The sequence below is a fragment of the Anser anser genome (genome assembly GCF_964211835.1).
Source record: "Anser anser genome assembly, chromosome: 5".
Classification (NCBI taxonomy): Eukaryota; Metazoa; Chordata; class Aves; order Anseriformes; family Anatidae; genus Anser; species Anser anser.
In genome coordinates, this window is record NC_139725.1 from 58,498,974 (window position 1) to 58,518,500 (window position 19,527).

The 19,527-nt window shown below is 40.5% G+C and overlaps 1 protein-coding gene across 3 annotated transcripts in view; it reads right to left on the reverse strand.

The window, feature by feature from the left end:
• JAG2 (jagged canonical Notch ligand 2) overlaps positions 1 to 19,527 on the reverse strand; it is a 68,479-nt gene that overhangs the window by 42,940 nt on the left and 6,012 nt on the right. For 2 of the 3 annotated variants that reach the window (XM_083838145.1, XM_083838143.1), the window contains exon 3: positions 904 to 958. In XM_083838145.1, the coding sequence (XP_083694271.1) occupies positions 904 to 958 (55 nt within the window). The remainder of the gene's footprint in view (positions 1 to 903; positions 959 to 19,527) is intronic. The other variant, XM_083838144.1, reaches the window with a different exon arrangement.

Here is a 19,527-nt window from a genome sequence, read left to right on the forward strand (position 1 = left end):
ATAGCCTCAATATTATTTTAGCTTTGCCTTTTTTTGGTGAACTTGATGCATCTTGCTTTATAAGGATGGTCAGTGAAGCAGCAGAGAATAGAATGAATAGTTAGAAAATGACGATTATCTGGGGCACAAATCTTCACTATCTCAATGTCTGAACACTTATCTTTCTCTGTAACAGTCCCAGCCAAGATTAAATAGTCCATTATCAGCAACAAGTTTGATGTTCACTTAGCACTTGCAGCTACGCATTTTTTATTTTGAGAGAAGTTCATAAAACATTACCAAGGATCAGAGAGAGCTCTACTTCAGCAACAACATGGCAACCAACACCTTCAAATTATTTTAAAGTATTTAAACACTAAGCTTGCTTTTCCTTCAGATCAATAGCCATGCTCTGATAATAAGGATTAGTATTTGCAGACCAGAAACAAGGTAACTTTCAGTACTAATAAAGAAACAACTGGAGAATGAATCATACCAAGGCATCCAACTTTAATTTACAGGCAGCAGGAGTGCTTTGTTTGCCTGATCATGGAAGTTACCACAAAAGGCAGTGAAGGGTGAACAAAAGAGTATTTAAAGTGAAAATCTACAGCACAGATCACTTCCTTTAGGGGGGAAAAAAGGGTTTACCATAATTTTTAAACTTTCTTAAAGAAATTACGTATTAAGATCTTCACTTGCTATGGTCCATTCTATTTCTTACCACTACTAATTTTTTGCCGTTCCTAATACAATCCCCCTCCCTACTGGGATTTGTACATACCCTTCACTTCGATTGCATCCTCCCATTACTTTGTAAAGATGGCTAATTGCACCAGCACACCATGTCCCCTTCTCCCCCTGAGATCTGTGCACATACAGCACAAAATAAGTGAAACCTGACAGTTTTACATAAATACTCACCACCTTTTGTATCATTATCCCAATCCCATGCTTCTAATACTAACGTGAACGATCTCTGAAAAGAAAAAAAAGACACCAGTTAGATAAAAAGCACTGTTATAGGCCAGACAAACAGTGATTTGGAATAAGCAGATATTGCTGCTACACGAAAGCCAACTGAAAGCAGTTTAAATTTTCACCACTTTACTGTCATGTGAAAGCCCTTGAAGGCATCTTCTCAAAAGCATGAAATATAACAGCATTAAAAACTGTGGGGCAAAGCAGGCTAACAGCAAAACAACAACATCTTCCCCCACACACCAAGGACTGAATTATTATTTTTCTCCTCCCACTGTATTTATTTCTCAGCTTTCTTAGCCACAGAAATCCTTCTCAGAAGCAGCTCTAAAAGGTTTGAACAAAGTGAAGGGTCCTGAACTTTGGGAAATAGATACAATATTTAAGACAAGCAAATGAAGACAAAATAAAATCAGGGTCATCTTTTTAGAAAGTGCCCAAAACACAAGTCTATAGAACAAGCCAGTTTAGATATGTTTTTTCTAGAAAAAAATCCACCCTCCACCCATTAAAAATTTAGACTTCTTTCTCATGAAAGGGGAGCTGTGAAGAATGGACCTGAAAAAGACACAGCAGAAACATGATTTTTAGAGAAAGCATGGTTGGTAGTAGATTTTCCACAGAGGAAAAATGAAAAGCATCATTTCAGACAATTTGATAACTGTTTCAAAAGAACACAAGCTTTACTTCACTAAAGCAAGGCTTCAGTAGTTTCCTTTGGTTTTATGACCAAATATGTAGGACAGATGTTGACATTTAAATATTAAGGTTACTTAGGGGAAAAATGCAAATGCAACTTTATGCATAGATGTGATGTTTACCTGTTTTAAGTTTAACAAAAGCAGCTGTCAAACACCTTGACTTTGAAAGTTTCCAACTCATCCAAGTTAAAATAAAGTTTCTCACATACATTCAAAACCAGTAACAAAAACAGTTATTGCACCACTATCCTAAAACCCTCTTATATACATCTTTGTGCTTAGAGGCAAGCCACACCAAAAAACTGAAACTCATTAAATACAGCAGAGCCAAAACTTCATGCGTGCTGAATTCACGGGCTAACAACCACCTATGAATTCACATGAACCTGGGGATTTTCAGTTGAGGCATGAAGAACACCCTCTTAGGAAGAGGATAATGTAAGAATTCATCTATATTTCATAGCTATTTCAGCCTCCTATATCAAGAGACGAACATTTTTACTGCGATAGTTCATTAAGTGCTTTGCACACCCATGCTTCCCACCAAGGAAGGTTGATTATAACACTGAAATCTCCCTATTTTACAACCAAAAAAAAAAAATCCATGCAGCACCATTATTAGAGCTCTTTGCTAGACATCCCTCATGACTACAGCAAAGGACCAGTCTACTCAGTAAAACCATTAATAGGGTGCCTATTCTATCACTGAGTTGCATTAACATATAAACCACAAACTATGCCTTTGGAAAAAAGTTTCTTCTGAACCTTTCAGCCTCAGACATTAGGAAAAAGTGATTTACCGTGACTGGAATGCAAGGAAAATAAAACTTTAGTGGTAAATAGTCATATTACACTCAAGGAAGCTCAGCAGTGACTATACTGGACAGAGGCATACTTGTCTTCTTCCAAAGGCAGTTCCAGCTCAAAGCATAAAGATCAGTTGATAAGAAGCCACTACTTTTGAGGGATGACAACATAGCACAATTCCCTATTATATTTAAAAAAAACAAAACAGTAGTGCAGCATTTCCTCCAACTCTCCACTTCATACCCCCACCTGAACATTCAAGGAAGCAGGATCCTACCGTAGTCTAAAAATACTACTTGGCACCCTTCTAAACTGTTACCTGAGAAATAAATGTAACATGAATGGTATCAGAAAGTACCATACAGTAGTGGCCCTAATGTCTTCTGGCAGTTACAAGTCTGCTTATTTTAGGGACGAAATGAGAAGTGTAACCTATGCAGAATTCTGCAAATTGGTGCACGATACCAAGTTCTTTACCCACCTCCCCTGCTTTTAACAACTGATCTTGTAACCTACCCCTCAGTTTTCCTGTGCTTCACTGATTTCTATTAGAAGTACAGAACAGTGCTCAAGTGCTTCCAGATGTCCACTTACTCATTTTATATAAGGGTTGGTCTTTCCTACTGCAAATCAGCCATTGCATCTAACTGCCCACACAGGCTAAGGCAGTAACACACTATGCTGGTCAGCTATGCCTTCCCATCATTCCACTTGAAAGCAGATCTGGATCTTCACCTAGGATGCTAGGAAGTTTTTGTGGGAAAGGGAGCTGCACGCAGCACACTGTTTCGACATGCACACACTGGAAGGTGTGAATAAAGGGGCATTCTCCTGATTTTAAGGTGCTTAAAATAAGGAGCCCTATAGCTCTGGTGACAAATCTGACCAAACAAGCTAGCATACACTCTAGAGCTGAAAGCATTCCTGTAACATCTTATAGAAACGTAGTACATTACAGAGAGTTATGACTAGCACACAACTCTTCTTCCAACATGTGGAAGACTGGGGTTTCTGGCCACACAGCCAGCCCCAGAGCCCATGCTACTGCCTGGCAGGACACGGACAGCACTCTGCAAGCCACAGGTCCAACAGGCCAGATTCAGTCATTTGCTTTTCCCCTCCCAACTAAGGACAATCAAGAGCTATACAGCCATCTATAAGAAGCCTAAAGGGAACATATGCAATAGAGACCCAGAGTATTAAACCCTTTCACTTACTGGCACCCCATATCCCCGGTTTCACCATGTCTACCTCTGGGCTAACCAGCTCAAAATGGCAGCAGGTGGCCATTTACACATGGACAAGCACACGGAGTGCAACATTTTAAGAGGTCTTACAAGGGTGCCTACAAGCCACAGATGTCGTTAAGTCACAGTAAATGGAACCAACAGACAAATGTACGTTTACTTGAAAAAGCCACGTCAGCTCCAACAGTTCAGCTGTGCAACCTCCTGCTTTCTGTGATGCTTGCACAGCCACCCTCCAAAAGCACCTCACAGACTTGAGAACACATCCAGAAAAGAAGCTGATTAAAGGGCTGCTCTCCCTCTAACAGATAGTAAGATTACCAGCCCAACTTGTGATTCCTTCCTCACATCCTGCTAGGCAGCAGCTTTAAAGAACTCCTCTGCAGTAGGGTGATGGGTGGTCGTGTTCCAGTTATGGCTCCTCAACACAGGAAACAGATCCTTAACCTTCCAGTTCAAAAAACCTCTTCCCCACTAGAGTATCCGGTCTCACACTAGATCTGCTTTAATTCTTTTGAGTTTTCCACTTCATTTTAAAACACTGAAAGCATACAAAGATGCATCCATGCTACTATGTTCATTATGTGCTGCACTGAACGCTTTCCAATTACAGCTCAACTATCAAAACCATTACTGAAAACTAATACTCACATACTCATCCATGCCGTAACACTACCTTACAGCCAGAGTAAGAGCTACAGGCTGAATACGACTAATAAGTGCCAAATAGTACTTTCGGCTTAAATAGGCATACTCAGTTTATAAAAGCTCTACCATTGGCTTGCATTAGGCATATCTCTACACAGCGGATGGTCAGTCAACACAAGCTGCAAAAAACTTCCCTGTAGTACAAGATACTTGTACAAGCCAACATTTTTTTAAAATTGTGTTTCCAGAAACCAGTTAAAGAATTTGCATTAATTAGCTCTTCTCCAGAGTCTAAGGTCTACCCAAACTTAATCTAAATTCCTGACATCATCCAGCTCTTTAGAGTACCCTTAGGAACATGCTAGCTTAAAAGTTAAGTAGGCTCTCTAGAGAACTTACCTAATTATAAAAGTGTTTGAGTTGAATTCCTGCATAAATTTAGCAAAAAAACTGTTGTTTCCTACTGAGTATCCTAATAATGCCCCAAACTCATGAGTATTTTATAGTATTTCATGGGTGTATTATAATATACACACACCACCACACCATCTTCTTTTCTAACTTGCATGCTACTCAGACTTGAAGCTTATGACTAACACCTCACTAATAGGACATGCACATTCCAGTCTGTTCTTACACATGAAAAAAGCTTTATGAAGTAGCATTTGTTCATTTCAACTAGTATTAGCAAAATATTTAGAAGAGGCCATGGCACAGATTGGAGAGGTGTGGGTAAGGCAAGGGGTGAGCACATACTGCAATGAAAGCAGTTCACCTCCTTGAATTAAAGGCAGTGTAGTATCTGTGCTTACCAAAAACCACAACACGCTGAGGCTACCGCTCAGAGAAGAACATCAGCACAGTTCTGCAGAAAAGCCGCCCAGCTTTACAGAATAACCGTTTCACAGGAGGTAACTAAATAGATATGCTAACCTGTTGGGAAAGATACAACTTAAGTCTGTTTAACTATCTTGGCAATGTTGCTTCAGTTGTGTTTTTCCTAGGACCAGTGTTGACAAAAAACAACTTCAAAGCATTATTCCACTGCTTACACTAAACAAAACACTCCCGTTACTATCCCAACGACCTCCTCTCTGGGAGGGGGGGGGACAAGACCTGTAATATTGGTTTGGCAGTGCCTTTTCATGAACCATTACTACTACCTTGACTTCTGCAAATCAACATTCAAAAGGTGTGTTTGGAAAAACAGACTTGTCAGATTTTTAATCCCAGGAAGGATGACCAGCCTTCTGACTGCACTTTCAGTCAGGTACAGAATTTATATTCTCCAACTCAAAACCTCCCCAAAACACATAAAATGTTAAGAAAATGTTAAGGTTGAGCTGAAAATGAGTATTTGACATTTTCTGCAATTTCCACAACAAGCTGTCGTATATTAAAATATTTATTCTAAGAAAGATTCCTCAATTTCACCCAAAATTTTCTAATAGAAGCATGTTGACTGGAGTTTCTACAGATAGGCAAAAACCCCAGAAGAAACTAGAAATCTGCTGCAGATTAGAAAAAAGCATGGCTCTTAAACACAGAGCCCACATTACCACACTGTTCCACCAAGTGCTACACTGTAAACACAGGATCTCACCAACAGTCAGGGCCTTTTCCTTTCAAACCTCTCTCAAGAATAAGCAACTTAATGATAATGATGTAAGAATAGGTCAAGCAACAGCCTCCTATCACTACTCACTCCAGAAGTTAAAAAAGTTAGACCATTAATAAATCATCACCAGTATTTCTTGCAACCAAGTCCCTAACGCCAATCAGCACAGCCAACTCCCAGATTCTTTTCTTAAAGAACTCCTAGAAAAGTGAGGCAAAGACAGGTCCAGGGCTTTTTTTTTTTTTCCTCCTCACCCTTTCAAGTGCCTGTCCCCCTCCTCCAAGCAGCCTGCTTGCCTGGAAAAAGATGACTTAAAGGCACGCATATTCCATTTCCTTCCCCAGGAGCTCTGCAAGTCTTTACAACTTCCTCATGCACAAGCCAGAACTGCAGAGGAAGGAAGAAGTGAAGGAAGCTTCAGTGAAGGTCCAAGGCCGGTATCTCTGCCACAGATTTAAGGGCAGACAGACAGAACAAGCATGCAGGTTGATCTTGACATTATGAAGACGTAATGGAGACCTCTACACAGAAGGAGCAGGTGTTCCTCACTCACCCAGGTTGTGTTTCTCAGTGGAGGGAGGGGGAATGCAGAAGGGGGCTGCTTTTTGAAACTTCAAGGAAATTTCAGCCCCGCTTGCATGCAAGAACTTGTCTGCTGCAAGCAAAGGCTATTCCAATGCACAAAATTATAAGAGCACCCCTCCTATAAACCCTCATTTTTCATTTGAGAAGTACCATTGGCATGGTGAGTCCTAAACAAAAGCCTTCCCTTTGGAAACCAGGGCCAAACAATCCCATTTTGTCAGGAGCGTTGCGGAAGGCTGGGTTGGAGTACTGCAAACACTGGCAGCACAGAACAGAAAGCAGTTGAGCAACTTTAAGCCTTCTATTTGAGAGCAATTACTGAAGTTATACTCCTCTTGGCCAAGTCACAAAAGCAGGATGATGTTTACAAGCTTTGGAGCCTTACTGCTCTTTGAGGGGAGCAGTTTATGGGTTGCCCCACCTCACAGTCTTTAGGAAGTCTGCAAAACGTGGGGAGGTGGGGAAGGGCAAGAGGGGGTGTATTTTCTGCCATGGTTAACAGCCTGACACCTCCACCTACACGTGCTTGAACACCTCATTCCTCTCCTCCTCCAAACCAAGCAAAGTCAAAACTGGAGGGGTGTGTACATGTGTGTGTGCATATGGGGGTGGCAGGGAGAAATCAAGATGTCTAGACTATTAAGACATTTCATTGGAAAAGGAGCACAAATAAAAACAACAGGTGACTAAGTTAGAAATGGTCTCAGAGTTAATACTTAACACCCAGGTAGGGACTCACCACCTTCAGCTGAAGAAAATTACCCAGCAACTGGGTGGAAGAATCCTACCACCAACCAGCTGCAAGCATTTATATAAATGCAAAGATATAAACAACTTCAAGGAGGAATTCAAAGGGATATTATAACATCTATTTGGCAGCATGCAGAGCTTTGTGAAACAGAAGAATATTGTGCTTCTCTCCCAAGTATATCAAAATACCAGATCGTGACGTATGTTACCAGATGATACATCTATAGGAAGATCTTCAAGTGAAGGTTTGAAGGTACTTGGATCCTGCTGCAGTGGCAGAACACAACCTCAGAGGCAGCCTTGATATATCCCAGGACAGCAAACTGTTCATCTGTGCAGAAAAACTACCAGAAAAACCTATAACGTTCTGGTAACTTAGTACCTTAGACAGAAACTCAAAGCATATCTCAGCTGATTTAACTTTGTGACAAATCTCAGACACAGTATTTCTTCCCATCACCTTAGTACTGAACTTAAACCCTGAACTTCCGTAGCACCCTCCACCAGAGAACTGCTGCAGACAGAGCATCCTTCTCCTCCACTAAGTAGGAAGCATGCACCTCACTAACAATTTTCACAGTGCCAGAAGCAAGTCATTAGCTTCTTATTTAGAAAAGCTGCAGGAGATCTGTCCAGCCAGTAGTCCTGCAAAGATTTGTATGAAGAAAAGCTGCTAGCTACTCGTATGTTCACAGGACACTGTAGAGGTTCTAGAAGAGCCCATTCCTATTCTAAACCAGCGCCTTTAACATTACTGCTATGCATGCAATGGTGAGTCTTGCAGAATAGAAGCTATAAAAACCAGAGACAGGAGTTGTTATCTGTTATTCATCTCTACCCTAGTCCATCCTTCATTCCCTGAATCCACCATACACAAATCTCCTGGAGTACAGCAGAGATTAAAGTTCCACCTCTGAAATCTAAGCAGTCATTTGCGGTCACTTAAATTTGAACAAATGCCACATGATTAGCTTCCAAACCATTTATTTCCCTTATAGTTCCAGAATTAAGCAAAAATAAATCAGCGAATACTTAACTACTCAAACACAAGTGGTCCTGCAATACCTTGCTATTGCCAAGGTTTTCCAGAAAAAAATGCACATTAATTTTTAATGCCAATTCAACCCCACTGATTAGTTTTGCTGAAACACCTCTATCTCACTGCAAGTGCCTTCTGCCTATGTCACCTCTAGATACCTCCTGTATATAAGCCTTAACATTTGTTTATAAAAACTAAATGCATCAAGAGTAACATAAAAGAAGCATAGAAAAAAACAATTTAATCTTAGGTGAATGATCAGTAACTCCCATACAAGCAATGACAGTGTTAGTCAGAACTCCTCAGCCTGGAAGAAAAGAGGACTTAAGTATGTAGCTCTGCAGACTTCTGCTACAAAAGGCCCAGGATTTGGTTAGGAATAGACTGTCCGTTTTCTTGTCAATGACAAAAAAACAAGAACTGCAGGTCAAATTAAGCTAACATGAGCCAAGCTCAGAAACACAGAAATGAGACAAGATGGCACTTCATGCAAAGCCTGGCAAACTGTTACACAGGTTGCCTAGGGATGCAGCAGGTGTAAGCTTTGTGGGTCCAAGGAGAGATTGCCACAAGCACTTAGGAGAGACCAGTCACAACTAGTTGAAGATTCTTGTTTGGAAAAAAAAAAGCTTAGTAGAATTTAAAGAATTTTTTATGTATCTTTGCCCTGTCCTTATCTCCCACACGTATTTGCTTATATTCCCTGAAATCTAGTTTCAACCAGTACAGGTGTTGTTCCAAAGCAAGTATTCCACTTTTTTTGATGGTTGACATTAAAGCAAAAGACTATTAAAGCAACATTTACACTGTAAAATCTTGCAGGCCTACCGAAGTCATCAGTATCTATTCTAAGGTAATCAAAATCATGACCAAGGAATAGTTGAGGAAAAAATGACAGGAAAAAAAAAAAACAGAAAACAGTTCTGAATTAGATTTACAATTACACCTCAAAACTTCTCTTTGAAAGCTATGACATCTGAGAGGTAGTAATTGAGAAATCTAATCAAGATTCTCCTTTCTGCAATACTCAAATGCCACATCGTATTAGGATTATTCCAAAAGTCAAACCATGTACACAACACATCCATAACAAGCCATGTGACATGTTGCAACGCATACACCAAAATGTTATTCAGAAAAAATGATGAGCTGAGCTACAGCTACTAATAGGGAGATAGTAATATCTGGAATAAAGATTTAGAAGACTAATGGCTTCTGAAACTTCTCCTGGGGGGCGAAAAGTAATCTAGAGTGTCTTTTAAGAGTGATTAAGTCCAGCCTGGGTGGTACAAAGCAGAACATACTGTCACCCAAGGCAAGGTAAGAGAAATGCACAAACAAAACAAGCACCTATTTATTAACTAGCTGACAATTCACAAGTGAAATACTAAGCTTACTGATTTCATAGCAATTTTTGACATAAAACTGTCAACATATGGGATAAAAACCTTGTTTTAACTACGGAAGACCCAGTATTTTTCTGGGGGAAGGCCACAGTGAGAAACACAAAGACCTTCACGCAGAAGCATAACTTCAATAATTAGGCAATCAATCTTCAAAGTTCAAGTATTGTATTTGCCACAGTCAAAAACAATCCCTCCTGGTTTCCACATAACACAGACGAAGGCTTGTGCCATTTCTAGTTACTAACTCCACAGTAACTTCACAGCGACTGAAGAAGCAGCAAGTAGCACCTACCCCTTTACAAGCTGGGCCTACCAGTCACCCAACAACCACTCTAAGCAATAACGCTGCTTTCAAAACCACCACCTGTATTTGAGTTAAGGGCACAAAAGAAAGGGTGAAGATTAAGTTATTGTGACTGGCAACAGAGCTGTGAAGGCAAGAATATCTGTGACTGACTGGAAATACCAGCTAACTAGAGAAAAGCGTTAGAACTTTACATTTGGAAAGGAAAAAACAAGTCAGAGACCTGCTGCAGAAGTTTCCCTAACTTGAGGTGGTTCCCTCCAAGGCTCCACTACTACCGATAAAACCTACCTTCAAATAATTGAAGGAATCTGTCATTACTCAAGAACAAATTACAAGAAGATCAGTCTCTTCAGAGCAAGCCAGATTAATTGCCTAGATTTCTAAGAGTTTCCTAGATACTCTGCATGGCTGCCCTGTGTACTCCCCATAAGGGGAAACAGTACATGCATCTGTAGGCTAGGACTTTAGAGCCAGAATTTGAGCCAAAAATAAGAAAATCTTCAGTGACCTGAGGAAACACTTAAGTCAAGCGGAACAGGGGGGTGGGGAAGTAGGAATTAGGACATCACAGGCCTGTCGGAGCCTTGCCTTTAGAGAAAACTTATTTCACAATTTGATTTAAACTTTTGCATACTGCTCAGTAGTGAAAAAATACCTTGAACAACAACATTTTCATCAGTACCCACAGAAAGCCTCAAGAGACTTCCAGAACTCAACACCATTCAACAGCTCAGTAAAACTGCTTTTCTTCCACATGACGGAAGCCCACCCCACCACATGCTTTCCAACCTGCAACAAAAAGCCTAACAGATTTTCGCTTTCCTCTATTATCACCTCCAAGGTGATCCTAAGACCCACTGGGCAGAGGACTAGTGTCCCACAAAAAGCTTTGGGCATGGGGAAAAAAATAAGTCTCAAAAAAAAAAAAAAGACCATTTCTCCCAATTGCCATCTCTTCTATAGATGCCAGAGTACTGCAATGCTTTGCTTGTGAATAATAGCTGTGGAAGTACAATCTACACTACCAAGAAGCACATGTACAAAGTAAAATTCTCCTCAAAACAATGTATTATTGAAACCATCCTAGTTGTTTAGCTTTAATTCTGATCATCTATTGAAACAATGATGAGCACAGGGCACGAAGGAGCTGACGCAACCAGTAACTGCATACCAGGGCTCAGCAGAAGCATTAGCCATCCTCACTACTGCCACTCTGCTAGTTAATTTACTTAACACACTTACACATACTTAACCTTTGGGGAATCTGATTAAAAGTCAACCAATACAAGTGAACAATTTGCATTGGCACCTGCCACTCAAACAAGAGAGCCCAGTGTAAACTCCCCAGATTTCGTGTCTTTTTGATGCTTCTAGAGCAGAAAAAACACAAATGAAACGTGCTCCATTGGGAATCAACCCAGAAAGCCTGCTAGAACCTCAAGTCATAGCCTTCCCTTCCATCCTACTTAGGGAGGACACAAGGTATTGATTTTAAATTGAGATTAGAAACAGATTAAACCAGAAATTACACACCAAAGAGAATGTTTACAGCAAACGTTTCTCCACTAGTACCTGAATTTAATGGACAAAAAATAAGTCTTTGACCTGGCAGAAAAAAAAAAGTATTTTTTAAATACTTTCAAACTTCACAGCTATTAAGATATAGCCCTCTGTACCACAGCCAAAGCCAGCACTGGGAGTTTCCAGAAATTCACTGAGTTAATCCAATAGCAAAGAACAGAAGGAAGTATTGATGAAATTAGAGAATGGAGAAAAAAGCCTTTTAGAAAGAGACGTGCGCAAACACAACGCATTGCAGTCAGGTATCCTCTTAACAGCATTTTATTAGATTTAAGTTGAGGCTTTCAGCCTTGCTACCACCTTTGAAGGTGGCAAACTTGATATTAACCAAGTATCCATGACCTACTCCTTCCCTAAAGTTTTGGAAGAAGTCCAAGATAAATTAAGCCCCATTACATGTACACTTTCTTGTTGCATTAATGAAAACGTACCTAGATTGTCTCTTTTGAAGTGTATGCATCAACTATGAAGACCCATTAATGGTTGGTGCAAGCCTTGTTTTATGCTAATATTTAGAATTCAAAAGATGAACTAGTAATTAATACTGCTCTTCCCCTCCCCTCTGCACTCCATGTGGCATGGATATTAGTGTCCTCTGGGCACTTCAAGCCATACATCATTACAATTTCAACTTGAAGTCAAGAGGGAATTAAACTAACTATGTAATAACATACTTTAATTATTGTTCTAAACACAGAACACCTGCATGCACTCTTTTGTATTGCATATACACATACTAAGAAGGTAGACAAACACAGAAAAGATAGATATGCCCCCAAGTTCTATGTATGCAAAGTTCCTAGGAATAAAGAGCATTTTAAACTTAACCCTTTTAAATAACATTAGCTGCTGGTAGCACTGCAGTCTTCTTCATTTATGAAAAGGCAAGTGCCCACAAAACCAGTTCAAGCTAATGAGACAGGATGTCTTGCCCTAGGAAGAGGAGACGCCCATGCTCAACCTCTGTTTCATTCCTAAGGGAGCACAGAGATTAGGGCACCGTTTTTCTAAATTCTCTTCAACTCTTACCAATCCTACCCAACCAAATCCTACTAACTCTAGAGCTAGCTGTGCAGTACCAGCCACATTTGAAAGACGCACAGGCAAAGGCTTAGCTGGCCCACAGTGATGGCAACAAGTGACTGACCAAACATTCGTACAGTTCCAAACAAGATGCATGATTTTCCTCCAGCAGTACTTGCTCTGAGCTCAGATCTAGCCATAGACCTCTTCACTGAAAGGAAGAAATGTCTAGGTTTTATTGTGTAGCTGACATAGCAATACATCAGGTCACTTTAAACTTCTATTTGATTGTAGATTTCCTCACAGACAGTGATGGAAGTTTCAGGAATTCTGGAAGACGGCATAATATGCTTGTGCTGTCCTTCATTTCAGCACCAACTGAACACCAGCTCAAATTTCAATTTCTATGCATGCTAAAAAGGCTGGCTGAGAACATGAAACACCTTGCTTTCAACACCACAGGTAGCTGCTCACCTTGCCTTACATCCTTCTCAATTATTTGCACCAGGACACTGCAGACATAACCAAAGCTCTATCCATATCCCACTGTTCTCCATATGAAAGTAGTCTGACCGGACAAGGAAGAGTTCCCTCTACAAGAGAGGGCACAAATTCTTTCAGAGATCAACACACAGGATTTGAAGAAAGGATTAAACAGGGATTCTTCACGCAGACATGCACATGTAGTTACACATACATAGGAACACCAGCGTCTAATTTATAAACATGTTCCTGAAACAAATGCTTGGTTCACATTCCAGTAGCAGCACTGAATCTTCTGAGCACTATCTTGTAGCTACAGCAAATCTTAATCACACGCTCAGCACCAACCACTATGCTGTATTTAGTTACTATTAAAAACCATCTGCTTACAGCAGCAAGTAAATACAGCATACAACAGTATAGTAAGTCTACAATTCAAGGTACCTATTTCAATATACGGTATCCTGAAGTCCATCAATCCCACTGTAACAAAATAACACCAGAACTCCAATATCTTATCATATTTTTCAAGTTAATGTGTAGTGGAGTAGATCTGATACAGCTTTATGTTATTACAGATCAGAAAAAAAAACAAATTAGCAGGCCTTTGGAAGGAGAGCTTTGAGCACACAGAACTTGTGAAAGCAGGCACTTGTCAATTAAGAGTGCTTCTCCATTTTTTTCCTTCTCCCCTCACCAACACAGATCTGGAAGCTATGAAAGGGAGATCATCTCAAGTCCTCAAATTTATTTCATTGTTGACCCCTAATTACTTCTCTGGGGTAGCAATGTTACAGCTTTCTTCATAAGGATGAGTAACCACAGAAAAAAAGAATGAAGCAAAGAATGAAGCAATATAAAGACAATCAAAATTAAAAAACTATTTAAAGACAATATTATATTAACTATTTTAAGTTTATTTTGCTAGTTCAAACCAGGATTCATAACTCAAAAATGCATACCAGCAATTCTCGGTTTCTTTAGCAGTTTCATTTGCCACCAGTTCTTCTGCCGTTCTGTCCAGATCCCTTGGCAAGCTAAAGTTTTGCAGACTACCATGTCTTGAAAGTCCATCCCAAGGACTTGGGGACATACAAATTATCACTGACAGCAGGCTGCCACAAGTCAGACAATCTCCCGCCAGTTAAAGCTTATTTTATTTACCTTCCAGTTGCAGTGATCTGGGAGTAGATATGAACAGCTACTGATGTTCACCATGTTCTTCTCTTAAAGCCCGGTGACAGTTATGTTCCAACAGTCCACAGTTACGTAAGTCAGTGACATAGCACTTAGGAAAAAGACGTATTTGAATGCTGGGAATTAACCTCTTAAGAACTGCCACCAGCTACGTTTGAGCAACCGTTTTACCTTTTATCTCTTAGAAAGCAAGAGGAGATGTGAAGTAACTAAAAGCCACACAACCCTGAAGTTCGCCATTAAGCTGTGGTGACATCAGAACACACTCAAGGAACACTAAGTAACTGAAAGCCAACATTTAGCATGCAAGTCTGGACATTTCAGTTTCTCTACTTCTTTCGCTTCCCCACTTTCTAATAAGAGACATCGCTGGTCTCTGTGGATCAACCAGGGACACAACATTCAGTTCAAAGGTCTTAAATACAACGCTACAACACTTTGGGCCTATATGTAAATATACGGTTTAAGCAACAGGTTTATAAACACAGGAGGTGCTATCAACTTCTCGTTGTGTAGAACAAGAGTCATTAGCAGAGGCTTGTAGATGGCTGTACTTGGTCATAACAGTCCAAGTGAACACAGTCTGACTTCTAGGCTTGGCTGATTGCATGCAGCCAGTTACAGTAAGCTCCATGACATACTGTAAGGAAAATCACATTGTTTTTAAACATAAAAGAACTATCAAAACCACAACAAAAAAGACTTTGTACAAGGTGCAAGAGTAAGGAACAGCCACTGAAATCTATAAGCAGTAGCACAGGTTACCAAAACAGTACTGTTAAAATTGTCTTCAGCCAGTAGAAAGAACAGCAAATGGTACCCAAAATTGCACATCCTGTTGAACTTCTACTTCAGCCTTTATTGGAGTAGATCAATAATTAAGCTTCTTATGTATTTCTCAACTTACTGCCTGCCTAAAGCACATGTCAGTCAAGCCTTCCAAGCATCAACAAGCCATGTAATTAGAACTTAAGTTCTCCAGCTAGAAGCTTGGACTTTTAACTTTAAAAACGTAGGCTGTTTTAAGATAGACATCTCAACTTTACAGTATTATAAACAGAATTACATGTACTCAGAAAAAAAGACCAAAATGATTACACTTTGTGTTTTAAGTTAACAGCCAGCTCATCCAGTATTTCACTACAATTTGCACGTACTGCTTCAGGAGTACTGAAAGCTAACATTTTCTACTATTTGTAGGATACTGCATCAATATTAATACTGCCTACTCATCAAAAGCCTGGAAATGTTAAGTTTATCCAATTCCAACTTTAGATGCTTCTTTACTTAAGCTGGTATGTTCAGAGTACTAGAAAGCACAGAGTAGGCTAGAGAACTAGTGGGCTACCTGGAAATAGAAGCAGCACTGCAAGAAACATTTAAGTGTAGTAATAATCAAATAACGTACTGAACAAAAAACATCAGAAGACATCCTGCTGGGAACAAGATATATACAATCAGGACTTTCAAGCCCGAAGCAGGATGTAAACAGATTGCAGTTTATGTACTAATACTCCAGTCTTATCTCAGATTTAAAAAAACTTCAGAGAATGAGCACCTGTGCATCTGTCCAAGGGGCATTTAATTGGTTACTCAAGGACTATTAGGCTGTTCCTTAGCAACCTCTGCAAGCTCTAATCAAGTAAGACTAAGATTGTCATTTAGCCTTCAAATGCCATGCCCCTTCCACCTAATATAGCATTTTAACTGCTGCTGAGGAGCACACAGTGATTTCAACCACAGATAAAATCCACGCTATGTTTTTCAGCTGAGAGTTACCAGGAGATCTTCATTTAAAATATGCTTTTAAACTTAGTCAGTATCCAAAACAGCAATCAATAAAATAAATCGTTTTTCCTCCTCTTTATACACAGCAATAGCTAACTACAATTCTCAAAAATCACCTTGGAGATAAAGTTTAGTAAATGAGCACAAGCTATAGCTCAACTACCAAGCAACGTTTTATAATGGTAAACCATTCCCCGAATATAATTACAGGAGAAGAGTTTAATATCTAAAGCAGCAGTAGACACATTTAAGGTAAATAGTAAGCATTTATCTCTCAGAGAGGTGGTATTTAAGTCTTCGGAGATGCTGAAATGCATCTATTGTGCTGCACACAAAGGATTTCTCCAAACATCATTGAACAGAACTCTAGCTACCAGAGCCAAAGGAATCTGAATAATTAGGAAAATAAGAGTAACTTAACCGTTCAGTCCTGGACCACCTTCATTGCTCTTCCTCATCAATGCACATACTATAGTTTCCATTCAAGATTACTTGTAAAGTTTTACATACAGTTTTTCCTTAGATAGTAAGCAAAGGCACCCAGTATCCATGACTGAACCAGTAAGAGCCACTTCTCCCTGGCTCAAGGTGATCCACCAGAGAGCCACTGTAAACCCTACAGCCACACGTGCTCCTTCAGCTCTCCCTGGGTGTACAGCAGAGGAAGGCAGTGGCTCCACTACACCATACTGGTGGAAGTTCAGCAGGTGCCCAACACAACCTAGCACAGATGGACCCAGTCATACACACAGGTTCGCTCCCCAGCCTTGGGGACAGCAAGGGAAGGTGCTGGGGTGGTCAGATTACACGCCGACCTGCCACTCGTATGACAGCAAAACACACCGTACAAAAGCCACCAACATGACAGCACTGCTGATGATCACCTCTAGCCAAAGGCTGACCAAGTTTAGATACCTACTAACCCAGAGCCGGAGCAGCTTTCTGGCAAGAAGCCCAACAAAGGCGTATCAGAGTGCTGCAGAGGAAGAGAATGGCAGAGTTACTGCCAAGGAGCCACAGCAACCACCTTTGAATGTCTGGATAAACATGAAGAGGCCAGAAGCAATGTCAGTATACCCTTATTCTCCACTCCTTGGACTAGCTCCTCTCCTTTCAAACCACTTTTCACAAGCTACTCCCAGCTCAGGGGATTACTAGCAGCTGGAATCAGAGTGGCCCACGGGAAAGTAAATCCATGTGCTAGCAGGAGTGGGCCTCCCTTCTCAGCCTCTTCAGTAGGCCGAGCAGCTCTGAACCACAGCAAGCAACGCAAACAGGACCCACACAGAGTTGACAAAACATCAGCCTTGTTTTTAGAAGAGAAGGGAGGGAAGCTTTTGGGCACAGAGTAATCTAAAGCTTCTGCAGATGACTAAGTGCATGATGTGATTATAGCTGCTTTATGAACTTAATAGTTTCTAAAGTATGTTCGTTGCATGTATTTCAGAGCCCACACTTGCACAAACCAACACAGAGGAAAAACAAGTGAAGGAGTCAGACTACACAGAAAGGGTAAGTTCCATTCATCTCACCTCCACAGTGACTGTGGTGGTGCTCAAAAAAAGAGGGGCCAGAGAGCCACCAGCCTTCAGGGATACCAACAAGTGAGAAAACTCATCTACCTTACATCTGTCTTTAACACAATCCCTCCCATTCAAGAAAGACTTTGCGGCAAGTCATTAATAACAGATTAGAAATGCACTAAACCATTTTTGGCGCTTTTTACATCCAGAAAATGTAGGTGTTTCACATCATTTACAGTTTGACAGAAGCTTAATTTTTCACTGCTGCTGTGCTGGCAGCCACTGAACTCTAGCAGTATTAACTCAAATTGAGCTGGACTCGTGCAGGGAATACAGGCAGTAGCATCAGACCCAGAAGTTAGGTTTTACAATACAAGGCTTCTCGAAACCTAAACCAACAGATTTCCTTGAACTTCACTGGATCTCTCAGAAAGTCTACAACACGATGGGTCCTCAGCTCAAATAGGCCAAATATCACAAGTCCGATATAAACACATTCAACTACAGTTTCACCCCCAGCCACTTATGTTAAAGACAAACCAGATCACTTAAGATTAAAACTGCATATACTCACATCTATAGCAGACCTTTAATATAGTGTTTTTTTTTTTTTTTTTTGAGAAAACAGGAGTTGGAACATCTTCGAACAGCCCAAAGCCAGAGCTACAGAGCCCCCGTCATGTTGTGGGGGATGAAACATACACCATTTCTACCTCACCCTCTTCTCCACCTCACATCCTCTGGCAAAAGGTAATCCTGACTACTTTAACACCTATTCCATTTTCAGTTGGAGCTGTAATGCCCACACCAGCTGTATGCCTGGAAGAGCAGCGTTTCACCGAGAGGCTGGCCACAGCACCTTCTGGAATAAAGATCAGAGAGCTGACAAGAGGTGTCTAAGCACAGCTCTCAGCGTCTGGGAGGGAAGGTTATTTGTCTGCAAGTTTTGAATTCAGCCTCAGTGTTTCTTATAAATAAGCAAGTGTTTATCTAAGGAAGCTTTCAATGAGTATAAATAGAAGTGTTCTTTTTTCCGATCTGGCCATCTCCGTGACATTCAAGAAACCCCCAGAACTTTAAGGCATACAGGCTTAAGCAGTAACCAGAATATCATCCTCTAGGGTGCATTTATTTCAAAGACATAAGAAATTCTAGATTCAGTAACATCAACGTATGAAAGATTAAGAGTGCAAAGAACATTTCTGCTTAAAATTAGAAGACAGATTTTCTATAGTTACATGAAACTTAAGTCTTTAGGCTTTCTATTCTGGGCAAGCTGCAAATAGTTGCTGGCACACGCAGCATGCCAATAATAAATCCCTTTTTCAAAGAGTGGTTCTGAAGTGCTCACCATTAAGGCCTTGATTCGTTTTTAGAGGTGACACCTGCAGCTGCTACTGAAGTCAACTGGAGTTGTCACTACCCAGCATTGCTACAGCCAGTCTCTAAAACACCGCCCAATTATATCTTCATTTAAGACAGAGCACTGCAAAACCTGCAAGCTATTCTTTGCATTTGCATAACCCAAACCTGAAGGGATATTGTTATATAATAAATCATCCCCTCATCACACTTATTTCCAATCAAAAAAGCTTAAGTCAAATAGGATACTGAGCAGCTGAAAGCATATGATTCCCTGACCTGCTTCTCCAAGACTGAGGAAATAGGAAATATGGATTCAGAAAGTCTGCATTTTCTGATCCGCAGCATTATTTATCCCTAGATCACATGAAGCAGATAACGGCTTTATGCTCACAAGGACTGCAGGTGCTTCTGTTAGCACAAGGAACAGTTTGCCATGCCAGTTACCACAGCAGTCCCTGAGCCTATTGACAAGACAATCTGGCAGTGAGTAACCAAGCAG